Below are 15,184 nucleotides of genomic sequence, written 5' to 3'. Positions count from 1 at the left end.
CTGAATTGTAATGCATAGTGAGACTAGGCAATGCAGTTTGACTGGAAAAAGTAAGGCACCTTACTGGATACTGTCAACTGCATCACTGTGCTAGAAAGGTGTTTCTGAGACCTGTTTTAGGAAGGACATGTTTGAATTAGTCTGGTCAGATAAATTGGACAAAAGAAAGGAATCAGGCTTAAATGACCATAACTATCAGTGGTCTTTTCAGGCCTTTAACCTGAAGCATAGCTTTTTCTGCCTAACTAGCTGCAACCTGAAATTACCTGGTTTTAGTCTACTTTTTGATAGACTTCTATTTAGAATTTATTATCTGCTTTCATTGGTTGAATGTTAGTTTCTGCATTCTTACTACCAAAAGTGTGATCTTAGGACTGCATTTACCTGGGATTTGAGTTTGCATCTTTGGAGAATGCAGACTTTGTTAAATGAGGTTTGAAGTTGAACATCTGTAAAATAGCTTTCTGTACATGCCAAACCTGAGTCTTTTAAATTATGCTTTTCTATTCTGTTTATTGTTTTAACCAGAATGGACACACATGTTACCTGCTCAAGATGAGTTGGACATGGCCAATAGCCTTGTAACCCATGCCTACTCCAAACAAAATAGAACTCCTAGTCAGTATTTACTTTCTTCAGACGCTTCTACCAAGGAATTGGTCCCTTCTGATGATGGAAGCAACATTGGTGTAGAGGATCAAAGCATTGGCACAGGAATAGGTGTTGAAGAATATTTTGAGAAAAATGCTACAGATACCAGGTTAAATTACCACTTCATTTTCTTTAGGGAGAGATATCCTCTGACACTGCTTACTTTTGCTAGGTTCTTTCTGGCATTTTTATTGAATTGCAAGCAGTCTTGCTTTAGCAAAAGTTTCTCAGTTTATGTAATTTGGTACCTAGTCTGGCAAACCCCTCTTGTCTCTTTCTTACGACTTTTATGAGACATTGTTATATAATTTTGGGGATTTAGAACTTGTTCTTCACTCCTGAAGTTAAGTTTACTCTGGTGGGGGAGAAAAAATATTCGAACTTAGTTGGTACGGATCACTGTTAATTACCAAGTGTACTTTACAGCTGATCAGGCCAAGACAAATTGCTTAAGTGTCACTGCTGCTGTGGGATGTAGATCAAAGATTTAGAGTAAAGGGATGTTAAGGAATTGGTTGATCTTCTATGATTATGGCTTTTAATGCTTTATACTTTTTTGATTTTGTTCAACTATTTGTGACTGTTGAAACAGCTGGATGGAACATTTTTTAGAAAAAAATCTGCTGGTGATCATGTTGTATTATTTGAAAGACTATTTAACTTGTCGATTGCTTGACAAACTATCAGATTATACTCCTCTGAAAAATTATAGTCAAAGATACTTTACTTTAAGTCCAGTGGTTCTTTTATTATATGATTAACCAGAACTTACTACCATGTGATCAGTGTTAGATTTCTGATCTTCTCATGTTTTTTAAATATTTCAATTATTCTTTTTTTTTCTGTAGGTAGGGAATGTCCTAGTTTGCAGTATATCTGCCTGTTCCAATTCCCAGATGATAGTTATTTTTTGTTCTGCCAGATAGTCTTCTATCTCCTCCACCAGCTGCAGCCTGTATTTCAGCTCTTCATCTCATCTGCTCCATCTCTTTTATATCTTCTCTGCATAATGATCATTGCTGGAAATACTAATTTCATCTCACAACTAACTGAAAAAAATCAAGAACTGCATTGATGGCATTTTTCCTTTTTATTGGCAGTGATAGCTCTTTGCCTACAGTGAATAGTATGAGACGGACAAGAGGCAAACTCCTGAAGCCTGAGCCAGACTTTGGAGTATTGAGGTCCAGTGAAAACATAATTCAGAAGTCACTCAATACAAATGCACTTGTGGAACAACTAAAGCAAGTTCAAAGTGGTAAGCCTGTTTTTTATCATCCTAGGGTTCTGAAAATCGTTTCTTCTGGTGGATTCACATCGCTTTATGAAATGAAACTAAGCTGAAAGTAGCCTTCACTTTCTCTTCATGTTCACAGATGTAACGTAGGGCATCCATTTATGGTGTGGTTTTATACATAAGTGTACCTTTCAGTATAAAATTAAATGAAATCTGAATAGCAGTTTTTCTGTGCAGGTCTTAAATTACCTGGAAAACCCTTAAATTACTGGACTGCCGATTACAGAAATATAGTTCAATACAGTGTACTTTTTTCTTTATTACTGTCTTTCGCTTCTATTAAAACCAGAAGGGGAGATAGACAGAAATGTTTTGGTATTCTTAAAGTAGTTGCAAAAAAAGGTGGTCTTCAAACTCTTAATTATCTTCATATCTGGCAAAATGCACAACATACCAAAGGCAAAATGAGATATATGTGTATGTCTCATTTATATATACACATACATGTGTACATATACAGCAAAATTGTTGATAATTTTGTAGTGTGTTTATATATACATATCTACATATATATACACTTTAATATACAAAAGCTTATATGTAAAATAATATGCATATATATATACACACATGAACACACACAAAAAATTATTTTAATTTTTATTCTTATATATCTTAGAGTCTACAACCCTGAGAGGTACTGCAGAAATGCAGAAGGTGGAACTAGAACAAGTCAGACCAGCTGCAGGTGATTCTTCAGTTCTTCATGATTTTGCAACTACAAGTGTGGAACTTATCAAGCAAGTAGACAAAACTGAGAGGTAGGAAGAATCATCAGTTAGTATTGACTTTATTCCTAAAGTCTGTTAAAATATGCAGCTGAAGTGCATATGTAAAATGCATCTGTGATGGCCACAGTGTGCTTACAGATACTGTCTGTGTTTATGGACATAAATGTACAGTTTAGACTTTTATTTTTAAGGTTTTTCTGTCTTGCATGTTGTCCTACAGCTTTTGAAGGTAAAACATTAACTTACATTTGGTGTTTCAGAACTTAGAAATTACCTTGCTGCTTAATTCTCTCCCACGAAACTGCGTCTGAAAGGAAGTGTTAAGGAGTTGATCAATTTGGAAATGTTAAGGAGCTTGTAAGGCTTCCTGCTCGGCCATGCTTTTAGGAGTAAAGTCTCAATTAGTGGTATTAGGGAGGCTTTTTTCTGAAATACTTTATGTAGACTTGTTCAAAGATTATGCATTTTGTTTAGTAGAAGGATGTATTTTTTAAACAGGTGCCCTGTTTCTTTGTAATTACATAAGCTTCATATTAAATAAATAATTATACAGAATTTACCCTATGCACAGGGTATCTTCAATTGGTTTCATATTAACCAGATATGTACTTTACAGAACAGAGATGAGAGATGCTTGTGGAAATTCAGGAGATTTAAGACCTGTAACTGCATCACCAAAACCTGAAAAATCTCACCTTGGACTAGAGGATTATCCAAATCAAAATTCTGTGGATGTACTTCCTGAGCAAAATTCTTGTCCTCCTGAGCACAATTTATGCACAATCAACTTTACTCAGGTAAGCAAATTAATTTAATTACAGTCTAGAAGTGCCCAGTTCCTGAAATTCTGTTAAGGAAGAGGTTTTCAGTGCAAATGTACTCACCCAATTTAAAGACCTGGTACTTCAGCTGGTGAATGAAACTCTTTTTTGCAAAGGCATAACCAAACTTAGTCTTTCAGACAAGCTTCAGTTTATTGCATTTCAGCAATAAGTGACAAATATATTAGCAAAATTTTGAGCAATTTCTTTAAAGAGTTTTGATGGAAGAAGTTACCTGGGACTCATACATTCCTTCAGTCTGACCTCTTACTGATATATTTGTTTAAATTAAAATTAAGTTAAAGTGGCACTGCTGGACGCAGCATTTTCATTGTCACCTTCATTTGCTTTGTTTAAAACAAACTTCTTTCCCATTTATTTCAAATCCCAATGAAGAGGTTTACATGTATATTATCATGGACAAACAGTATGTCTTTCACGTCCATTTCTTGGCAGTGGTTTGTGTATCCCTGTTCTAATATAAACAAGAAGTACCTTATTTCTTCATGAGAGAAAGGTTCATCCTCAGTACCCTCAGGTTTTCTGGTGTTGCCTGAAATCAATGTACATGCAGTTACAGTGGAACAGTTGATGGGTAGTAGCTCATTTCCCTAGTGCAACCCATTGATGTGTCAAGGCTGATCTCATGTTAGAACAAGGTACAAGAATGATTTGGCTCTTACAGGACTGGCAGAGTGTGTGAGAAGGGGCAACTTGCAGTGGAGCATTCCTGTTTTTAGTGAAGGTACATACCATAAAAGGGAAGGGATATATGAATTGCAGAGCTTGGTATTTTTCTTTGGCACTCAGTGGTTTTCTATTGTTTGGGGGAATTTGTGTTCTTAGTGCCACTGAGCAATTTATTACGTGAGTCATCTCTGACAGAGTTGTGCAGTAGAAAGTATAAATTTATTTTGACAAACCATCAATACAGACAATGAGCTGCATGTAAATTTTATATTGCCCAAGTGTTTCTTGTCCTTGTCAGGCTAATATCCTTCAACCTATAATAGCTAGAAGTAAAAGCTGACCAAATGCAATTATGATGATGTCATTGATTTTTTTGGCTCTTCAGCATTTGACATGCTTTGTTTCTTTCCTGTTTTTGAGAGTTATTTCTCAGATTTATTAACTTGCTTTATTTCAAATGTGTTATTTCTAGAAGGAAGCTTATGCTCAGGATTCTCAACAACAATGCATAAGCAACACAGAAGAGACTTCAGGTATAGTGTGCTATTATCCTAAGTTAGCAAAAGCCCACACTTGTGTATCTTGCGGTCACGCAAAGATGAATAAAAAGATTGTAAAATGTTTTCATTGACATTATTGATTAATCTATTTCATTAGCAAAAATAATGACCCACAGCACAGTGCCATTCCCCTCCCTAGCCTTTTATCATTACATTTCATTAACACAAACTAGACCTGGGAACTTTTTGAATGGCACTTCATTAAGTTTAAGTATCAGTGGAAGGGAAACTTCTTGCGCTCTCCTCCCCACTGTGAGCTCCTGCTTTTCAGCAGTTGTTAGAGCACTTTATGAGCCTCTGACTCACTTATCCATCAAAAATTGAACAGGGCAGAGGGAGAGAACCTGTGTAGTTTTCCACTGGTTTAATGAGCTATAGTGGCTCATGAAGTTGTCAAGTGAATGCCAGTGTCAGAGCTGTGTGAGCCGGAGGGCCGGACTGTGCAAGCGTAGAGCAGGGGAGAAAGGAGAAGAGGGGAAGAAAAAGGAAGAAAACAACCAGACTTCCCTCTTCAGCTGTACTGAGTCAGCAGGTAAACTCCTAACTGATTAGATGTGATGAAAGGTATGAAGGTGATGGCTGCTTTTCCCTAAAACAAATTGAAATGGAGCTGGTTTGGAACCAATACTTGTCTAAGGTATGGGAAAATCACTGTCAGAAGCCCAGAATACTTACTTTACATGGAAACTGCAGTCCAAAGTTGTAACTCCTGAGCATGTGCAAAAGATAGGGCTAATACTTCTTCTTAGACATCTGTTGTTACGCTCTGTTATTGCAAGGATCTTGGCATGGAGCATCTTAAATCATCTATAATTAGATGAAGAACCAAAGTGAGTGGAGGTTGGAATAACAGCAGCTTTACATCAAGAATGAGAGCTCTCTTAAATAATGGAGCAGCACTGTTGTTTTCCATCTTTTGAAAACTTTGCACGTGTTCTCTCCTTAAATTCATTCTAACAGATGGCAGTTGGCAGTTACCTGTTAATGTCCATCTGTTGACTAAATTATTTATATTTTTCATTTATTAAATTCAAGACTATACTTCTCAGGTCCTCTTCTGCAAGTCTGCAGTGAGGGGAAAAATCCTTGTGTTTACTGTCAAAACTCCAGACTCCTGCCATTTAAAGGAAGTAACTCTTAACTGACAGTTGCAATTAAAGACAGAGGGCCGTTTGACCACCATTACACAAGTTTAATTAAACTGCAAATTGTTCTTTAATGCTAGAACACCCATTTAAAAAGCTCCATCCCTACTAGGCATTTTTAGTATTCTTCATTCTGAATGGTAATCAGGACTCCACTGCAATGAATAGGCTCCAGGGGGTGACGATGTGTATCTCATCTAAGAAAAAAGGAAGCATATTGTCTCCAGAATATCCCCAGTGCCTTTTTCTATGGAGAAATGAGTGCCTAAAATTTAATTACTCAAGGTAGGGAGGGCATGAAGAGAACAGTGTAATTTCAAACTTGAATAACAGATTTTTGTAATTTCTTTATTTCCCTGAAAAAATTATAGTAGTGAATGATGATCATAGATGTCCAGAGGAGGAACAGACATTCATTTTAACGTTGGTGGAAATCCCAGCTGATTCAAAAGAGTTTGATGCATCTGCTTTGCTGGAACAAACTTCAGAACCATTACTACCAGCCCCAATACTTATCAGCCCAATAAATGCAGGTGAAACAGGCACGACTGAAGTAGAGAGGTAAATGCTTTTCTTTCGAACAAAGTGAAACACTTTTTGTGAACCTTGGTTGTTCCCTGAATGTACATTACAGATTAGAACTTCTCAAAAGAAGAAATGCAAGAGGAAATAATTTTCGCAGATGGTCAGAGAATTAAGAAAGTGAAAAGGGCTCTAATCAGCTTTGAGAAAGATCTCATCAGTGGTTTAAAGTTAGTGTTTTAGTTAGCTGGGATTTTGGTGTCAACCTTAATTCTGATCTATGCTTTAGAGCAAGTCGTCTTTTTTACTAGAAGTCATTTGTCCAGCCTGAGTCTATTCTGCCATGGATACTTAGATTTAAAAGTAATTGAAATGAAAAATCTAAGCATGTTTGCATTTTTACAGTACTTTAACAGTTTTGTAAAGTAGCTGTTTATTAATTGCTCTTCCAATTTTTTAGTGTAGATGGTCTTCTGGAGAACACGATAAACAGTGGACAGAAATCAGATATCATTCTCTTGAGTTTGTGCCATGTTCAAAAGACAGAAGAGTTGAAAAAGCAAACAAATGAATTACTCAACAGAGTAATAGCTGTTGATACGATACAAATGGTTTGAGTTTCTTTTACAAGGAGTACTCCTCAATGCAATGTAACAAAATTGTTATTTCAGCATTACACTTGAACTAAACCTCATGGTCAGTTTGGGAGGAAAAAACCCAACATCAAAGGAAAAAGACATTCTGAAGAATAGGAAGTGTTGCAAAGTTGTAAAAAAAACCTATTACTATATTAATGTAAGTCCTCAGATCGTAACTAGAGGTGTGATACAATTCCACATAATCGTGGAGGACCTTGCCCTGTCACATCCGTAACTAGAGGTGTGATACAATTCCACATCATCGTGGAGGACCTTGCCCTGTGACATTAGATGTTAATGTCATTCCCTTATTGAAAGGGGGTCTTGGAAGGGATTGAAAAGGGTTTGAAAGGGTTATTGAAAGGATAGGTCTTTGAGTGAATTTTGGCTACACAATGAATTTTGGCTACACAATGTAAGAATTCTAACTCCTGTGGAACTACTGATGATAGAGAGAATTGCTGACAGGCAGCATTAAATACATCTTCTGTCTCCCTGTCCCTTACTGCTTTACCCTATTTCCCTAGTCACTGCTGCTTCCCTAGATGTCTTGCTGTCTTTTGAGATTATGCGGGGCAGAGGGGGCGTGGGATGGAAGGGTGTGCGGCCATGGGGATGAAGATTCCGCTGTGCATATAAATAATACTATGTTTTAGGACTTTCTAGGGCAGTTAATCAGTTGAAATATTTTTACATTTTATGAAAATACGAAGTGGATTTCAAATAAAACAGCTTCTAAAGTAACTAGATTCAATTATGACTAGAAAAACTCGATTCTTTAACTAAAGATAGTGCAACAAAATGTTTCTTGGTAGTAAATAGTACATTTGAAGTTAATATTGACATTAAGCAAGAAAGAGTATCACCATAGAACCATCTGTAATTTCCATACAGAAATGTTATACAAGGTAAATTTTGGCTTCTTGTACAGTCACAATAATGACTTTATATATAAACAGCATTGGATCCTTGACAACTGCAGCTAATGAATTTGCTGGACCTTTAAACAGCAGTATGGAAGCCAAACAACTAAAGAGTGCATCAGTAGAGCCCATTCCAAATTTGCAGACATCTCAAAAAAGGTCAGCTGCTGAGCTTGAAGAGAATGATATTCCTCCTGCCAAGAAAGCTCTGTCTACTGTTGTAGTGGAAGGTAACTTGGAAACCACTTATAAGGTGAGATGGTAATTTGGTAAGTGAGTCTTTATGCATAGTGTAGACGCATAACACGTAATAGAGCATTTTAATTATGTTTATTGTTAACGGTGTCACTTGCTTAAAAATGTACTGCCTGTACAACTTAAAAGGAAAATCAACACCCATATGTTGCTTTTTATTTTGAACTCTACAACAGTTTTTGGGCTGTTGATTTAGTATTAATTTTTTGGAGAATCTGTAGGCTCTCGGGCCTTTTTATTAGACTTCCTAGTAGGCAGACTGGTAATGTCTTATTTGGTTCATTCACCACAGCCTTTCCGACAATGACATTGCAGGAGGGGAAACTCTGGAAGTATATTGGATGACTGGCAGAGTATCTAGGTTCACTGAACTATGTTATGATTCCTCCTGGTGTCTGTTACATGAAGAAGTTGTTAGATATGTTCCTACCATTTTTTGACATCGCGGGGATTAGTTTAAAAGAACAAGCTGCAAATAAAAACTGGCCAGCATGTTTCCAGCTTCCCTCTGTGCTTTTAGAATATGACCAAGCTTGTGGCAGTGACTACCATTCATTTTTGTGAGTAGGCTAAGATTGTGTAGTGTCTGGGTGAGGGGATGGGTGATAATTCCCCACATGATTCAGAGAGCTTTTCTAGGAAGGACTGGATAATAATCCTCTTCCTTCTTTGACCTTTCATCTTGACATCCTTGTCTTGAGTCATTTGTCATAAGAACACCTTGAAAAGCCTGCTCAGGACATAAGTTAAGTGATGAATGATACTGTACTGAAGGTGTAGTCTTTTGTATCACTGCTGTTCTTAGAACTGTACATGCATGATATGACTTTATCAACTTTCATTGTCTCTTCCAGATTGAGAGAAATAGAGAAATAACTTCTTTTTTTCTTTTCTAAATACAGGGTTATTCAATTAAATCCACAAATGCTCCAATGATAGCTTCTGGTAGGTAAACTTAAACTTGTGAAACAAAGTATAATGAATGTAAATACATAATACATCACAGTTTAATACTGGTTGTCATTTTGCTAAATAGTGCTGTTGGAGGCTATCTAACTTAAAAGTAGAAACAAATTTTTCTGGTAATACCCTAATACCACCATTCTGTGTTTTCTGCTATAAATTAGATGCATTGGATTACATAACTGGTTGTTAATTTAATAATGGTTCTAAAAACATTGCTGTAGCAATTTGTGAAATTTGGGAGGCTTTTGGACTCAACATGGTATCTTCTCTTAAGCAAATATTTCCACCTGGTGGAGAGCGCTAATAACCAAAGGTATTAACTGGTATTTTAACCATACTATGCCAAAATAATTTATTTTTATTTTATTTTGTATGTGTCTTTTAAAATATACGCACAATGTAATTGTTTGAAAGCTTAATCTGCCTCTGGAGGGAAAGCAGAATTGCTGATAATGCAATCTTCAGTGATCTGAGCTTGTGAAGGGTTTGGAGAACTACTTTTTGGCCTTGAAAAAGACTTTAAAGGGAAATTGTGGAAGCTTAAACAGCTAGATGACTTGACTAAAGTCTATGGTGTGCTGTGAAGGAGCGGGGTGTGTGTGTGCTGTAAAACCACACTTTTTTACCAGCTTTTCCAGCTTTCCCCCGTAACATCTGTAAGATCTTGCAGACTTTAAAAGTAGACTGTGAACTTTTAATTCTTAGTTGTGACTTCAAAGAATAAAATGACAAAAAAACTGAACAAAAATTCAGCCCTTCTCCTGTAATGGTGCAAGCCATCTTAATATCACACGAGTCTTTTGGGCTGTTGTGTTATCACTGAAGTTAAGTAACTGAAGTCCTTGAATGACTCTCAACTTGTTTTACAGGGAATCCTTTTCAAAAAACAGAGGCTTCAGCAAAGGAAAAAGTATTTACCTCTGTGTTGGTGTCTGAGTCTATGTCACCACTGGCTGAGAGAAGCCAGCTTGAGACTTTGGAGAACTTAGGGAAAGCACCACTTGAGAATTCAGCACCCAAACAGGAAGAGGAGGTGATGTCCAGATTAACCTCTAACAGAAAAGCAGAAATAAGTGGACAAGGAAAGCAGAGGGATGTGCATGAATCTGCACAGTTAGAACATACTGGAAGCCTAGCATCATCTTCAAAAACTCCATTACTCAGGTATTTATGCAATAATGTTTTGTAAGCCTTTTTTGTAAAAAAGGTCTTGTTTCCTTATTGAGGTTTTTATATGCTTTTTCCACTTCGTATCACAAGAAGGGCAGTACGATTGTTTGTGACCTACATGGCTAAGAGTTACAGTATCTATCCTCTTCAGCAAATTAGAAAGGATCAAACTGTCTGCTTTGAAATTTGAATTATTTTATTCATTAAATGAGCAGATTGACCAAGGGACACTACTGACATATGGTATTTCTATTTAGACACTGACAGATGCCTCTTGTCAGGCAGACACCCGTTGGCTATGATATGGATATAGGATAATTTTTATTTTCCTTAGCTCAGTCTAATGTTGTGATATATACACCCATCCACTTGTTTTGATTTTTGTCCTTCTGCTAATAAGATTTGCTACTGGTATAGTACTCGGCACACTGGATTTTTAGGACTAGATGTGTCATTTCCCCAAAGGAGTTTCAGTCTGGACAGCTCAGAGGATATTCCTCTTATCTATCCATTTGACTGTGGATTTTTTAAAATACGTTTCTATAATGTTTAAGTGTTTGAGTTCCTGCTGTTTATTGCTCTTGCGTTCACTGATTTTGACTGTGGTGCTCCACTGGTCTCTTCTGATCCTGTCATTTATTCTTTCATTATGCTTGTGTGAGTAGCAAAACTGGTTATTTGTGCCTGGGACATCCACAGCAATTGGGTAATGATCCATTAACATCAGAATCCCTGCCTTAAAGTTTACCTTCTAAGTTGTAAACATGAACAACATGAAAAGTTGATACTCTCTGTACCTCCCTCATCACTGTGACTACTGAAAGTTCACTGGTACTAAGTACGATGCTGTTAATAGGCTGAAACCTGCAGCAGATAGTCTTCTTTCTGGTGTTTAAGACAGTCTGCTGTGGCCCCATCCTTGGGAATCAGGTTTCTTTTATTATTGATTACATGAAGGATACTTTTTTCAGTTCGTTCTTTAGGAGTATGTCACCATTCCTCTCAGAATTTCTTTCTGAAGATCTGGTAGCTTGTTACAGGCTCTGGTTTAGTAGCAAAGAGTAGGTTTCTGTTCTCAGGGTTGGACGATTGTCAGGAGTCTCTGGAAAAACTCTTGTGCCAGAATATTCAGTAATACAGAAGCCTTTCTCAGAATGACTTTTTGGTTTTTTTTCTTGGAATTTTCATAGATCTTGGAGGCATGTGTTTGTTTGCTGTGTAATGGATTGGACTTCTGTAATACTATTTACATCTTCCTTTTATGGAGCAATCCTATGACATCCTGACTGTATTTGTTTTGAACAGGGGTGGACGAAAACCGTTGGGATTTTTATCTTTAATTTGCAAAAAAAGTAGTTCTGAATCTGCAGAAGATACCAAAGGGAATAAAGGGAAGATCCAAAAACCTCGGATTGCAACTCCAAAGCGAAGTCTAAAAAACCCCATTCCATCCACTAGGGATGATAAGGAATCTTGTTCCCTTCCTTCTACAAGCACATCATCATCTGCGGAGTACGAGAATGTAGCTACTGCTGCTGCAGTTGTGGTATGTGTTTACTTTTGAATGCCCTTGCATTTCTGAGATGTGAAGAACAGTGAATTAGTTGTTTCAGGAATGGGTAGGTGGGTATGTAGTGTTCATGTTTTGAGAGAGAGATCTGCTCCAGTGAATAAATCCTGACTTGTGCATGTCTAGGAAACTTGTAAGGAAACTAAGTTGTTTTTTCTCTGCACGTGTATCTACTTGTTTCCCATTTTCAGTAAACTCTGAATTTTTAGTCTAAAATTCCTATCTAAATTGGAAGCTCAAGTGCATATATATATACACACACACACACATGTATACTCACACACACAAACAGATTAAAACTTAAGAGCAGCCTTTTCTTTTTCTATTAGGTTCCAAGTAATGAGCCATCTGAGAAGCCACCCCTTCGTGCTAAAGATCAAGAGAAGGAAGAAGAGCCAACCAGAATCTCTGAGTATTTTTTCAGTGACATCTTTATGGAAGTGGATGATTCAGAATAGCAAATTGGCTTTATAAAAACTGGGATCCGAGAGTAAAATGCAACAAGAAAAGAGTATTTTTTAAAAGTTCTGATTTATTCTGATGTTCACTATGCCACACTTACTGTCAGCCAAGCTGTTTTTAATAAATTCCATACAGATGAAATGGATTCCTTCTAAAGTGACCTGGATACTTTTAAAATGTTGACATCTAAACCACTACATTGATGTCATTGGACCAGACCAGCAGCTGCTGGCTTATAGTTTCACTTGTTTCGATACTGATAATGGGTGCATGACTATCTTCCAGAAAAGTGCAATGGAAAAATGCTTAATCTTGTGACAAATATCCCTTTGAATTTTAATGCTAAAGCTTGTGGTACTGGTTATACAAGTTCTTGACTTCTTTTTGTGAAGTATGTTACGTTAGTGTGTTAGAAGGAGGAACGATACTTTTATGTATAGTGTAATCTCTGTAGATCAGGAGGCAAATACTGGAAGTAGGGTAGTAAATACATAGATATGTTCAGCACTGCAGGTATTTTTATTAGCATCTCCAAATGATGTATTTTTGTAAGACTTTTGAATTACATAAATTAAAAGCCAAATGGGTTTAGCTCCTTAATAACATATTGACAACAACCCAAAAAACACAATTTCCTAAAAGATGCTACACAATGTTAATCTTTGCAACTGTCCTATTGGAGTGGGAGGAAGAGGTTAATGTTTATTAGTACAAATGCTAATTTCCTTCCAAATTTGAAAACAAGAGGATAGATACTGTTTCTTTTCCTTGGTTTTACATGTAAGTGTTTGTGTCTCTGCTGACTTCCTTGGTCTCCCTTGTGCAAAAAGTCGCACAAAGAGATTGGATTTAAACCACGACTATACAATGTGGTTGCTTTGAGGATTTGCTACTTTGAAGCAGTTGAATTTGAATGGTTTTCCTCATGTTGCATGTCTATTTGTACTGTAACTTGCCATAAAATGCTGGTGTAGCTTTAGATTTTAGTCTAATTTTTTACTTGCCTCATCAAGAAGATTGTCTTGATGAGGTAACAAGGTTCATGCAGTCTCAAAGTCAGGTGGTCACTGAAAGATTCAGTATTTATTCTGAAACTCCGTATTACACAAAAATGAGTCTGTAGATTTAAGTAGTCTAAATTTTTGTCCTGATTTATTTATAATAATGATTTGTTATGAAAGTGAAACTGATGTTTAAATGGTATTGTTATGCTCTCAAGAAACCTATCTTCAGCTTTGGACTGGATAATCATTTACTGGCAGATATTTTCATATAAGAATCTAGTTAATTTTGAAATACCTGATGAAGTTTGAGAATGTTTGCCTTTTCAGAAGTTATTTGCAAGGCTTCTGATGGAGCCTTTAAAATTTTGTCAATAAGGAAAAATACACAGGAAAGCTACTGTTACTGCAAATTGCTACGTTATCAGGTCTCTGTCAATCAAATGTCACTAGCAGCAGTATCTTTTTGAGGTGATGGAAAAGGGGCTAACAGTCCCAGTGTAAAGTAACTTACTTGAAAGCATACTGTCAAGCCCTCTCTCCCCTCCCCCCTTCCCCCCAAAAAACCCCACCCAAACAACAAGTTTCTGTTCAGACAGTATCTTGTGCTCTGCCTAATCCATTTAACTTGAAATGTTTATCTAAATATTGTCTTACTGTAAACATTATGAAATAGATTAATCTATACATAAAGCTCCATGTATTGTATATCTTGTAGATATTATTTTATGTATGCAAGTGTTTAGTTCCTGATACATGTGGCATGTTTAAATCACTTGCACTGATAGAGCCTAAAAATAGATTTGTGGGGAGTGGCTATAAAATAATTGCCCTAAGTACTTTCTGAGATGATAACCATTCTACATTTAGTTGCGTACATTTTAGCTTTCATTCATATTACAAGGGAAAAAAGCCCATAACTATTTCATTACTAAAATTTAAGGTGCCTTATCTACCTTGTTAATTGGGGCTACACATTTTTTTTCCCCTGCAGTAAATCACATGCACTTTGTTAGAGGATTTTTTTTTTTTTTTTAAAGAACGAATTTAATTTGAATAAAGATAAGACAACTTTGTGGTCTGTTTTGTGTATGAAAGTTTTATAATGGTGAAGGATGTAAAAAAAGATCGGTGAAATCTCAGTGCCTATTAGTTTAGCATTTTTACAAAGATGTGGCATAAGACTGCTTTGCTTAGTTGTCTGACACCCTCTATCATCGCATATAAGCTTTCTGTTTCAAAGAAAGTAGTCATACCCTGTATGTAAATTATGTGAATAAATTATTTTATATTACCTATGTTTCCATTTCTTGGAGTATCAGTTGCAGGTTTTGAATGCTCATAGGTACAGTAAGTTAACGAAAGTGTGGGCTAAATGAATGGCTGAAGTTCTGGCTGCAGCACTGGGGTGCATACAGGCCTGCTTGTATGGTGGTAACAGATGGAACACACTTTAACAAGGGCTGCGTTGTTGTTCTTTGTGTCGTTTTGTTTGTTTTAGAATAGAGCTTAATTTATTTGGTATCTGACTTCCCACTGTTACCACTCTGTAAATACTACAGCCTTGTTTAAAAACAAAATCAAACTGGAATGCTGGAAAACAGCAAAGCTTTCAAAGGAGGAAGCAACTCAAAGAGGTTAATATTTTAAAAAAATCTGCCGCGGTTACTGTAGCATCTCAGCAGTTCTGCAGTTAATGACCAAACCCCCAACATCTCTCAGCACGGCAAGGGCTTGTCTGGGTTGCACAAGTGTGTAATCCCGTCTGAAAACTGAAGTGTA

At 36.6% G+C, this 15,184-nt stretch overlaps 1 protein-coding gene across 1 annotated transcript in view; it reads left to right on the top strand.

Annotated features, from left to right (window-relative positions):
- LOC104082381 (transcription factor TFIIIB component B'' homolog) overlaps nucleotides 1-12,397 on the top strand; it is a gene marked incomplete at its 5' end in the record, with an annotated part of 20,730 nt that extends 8,333 nt beyond the window's left edge. The window contains 11 exon segments of the mRNA XM_009585494.1: nucleotides 529-760; nucleotides 1,752-1,909; nucleotides 2,568-2,718; nucleotides 3,299-3,476; nucleotides 4,663-4,723; nucleotides 6,270-6,456; nucleotides 8,015-8,231; nucleotides 9,136-9,178; nucleotides 10,069-10,362; nucleotides 11,713-11,915; nucleotides 12,269-12,397. Of these exon segments, the coding sequence (XP_009583789.1) occupies nucleotides 529-760; nucleotides 1,752-1,909; nucleotides 2,568-2,718; nucleotides 3,299-3,476; nucleotides 4,663-4,723; nucleotides 6,270-6,456; nucleotides 8,015-8,231; nucleotides 9,136-9,178; nucleotides 10,069-10,362; nucleotides 11,713-11,915; nucleotides 12,269-12,397 (1,853 nt within the window).
- Between the last annotated feature and the right edge of the window lie 2,787 nt (nucleotides 12,398-15,184).

Source organism: Fulmarus glacialis, unplaced genomic scaffold (genome assembly GCF_000690835.1).
Source record: "Fulmarus glacialis isolate BGI_N327 unplaced genomic scaffold, ASM69083v1 scaffold13879, whole genome shotgun sequence".
In the NCBI taxonomy this organism is placed as follows: domain Eukaryota; kingdom Metazoa; phylum Chordata; class Aves; order Procellariiformes; family Procellariidae; genus Fulmarus; species Fulmarus glacialis.
The sequence above is the reverse complement of the archived record's forward strand: the minus strand, read 5'-3'. Positions and strand labels throughout refer to the sequence as shown.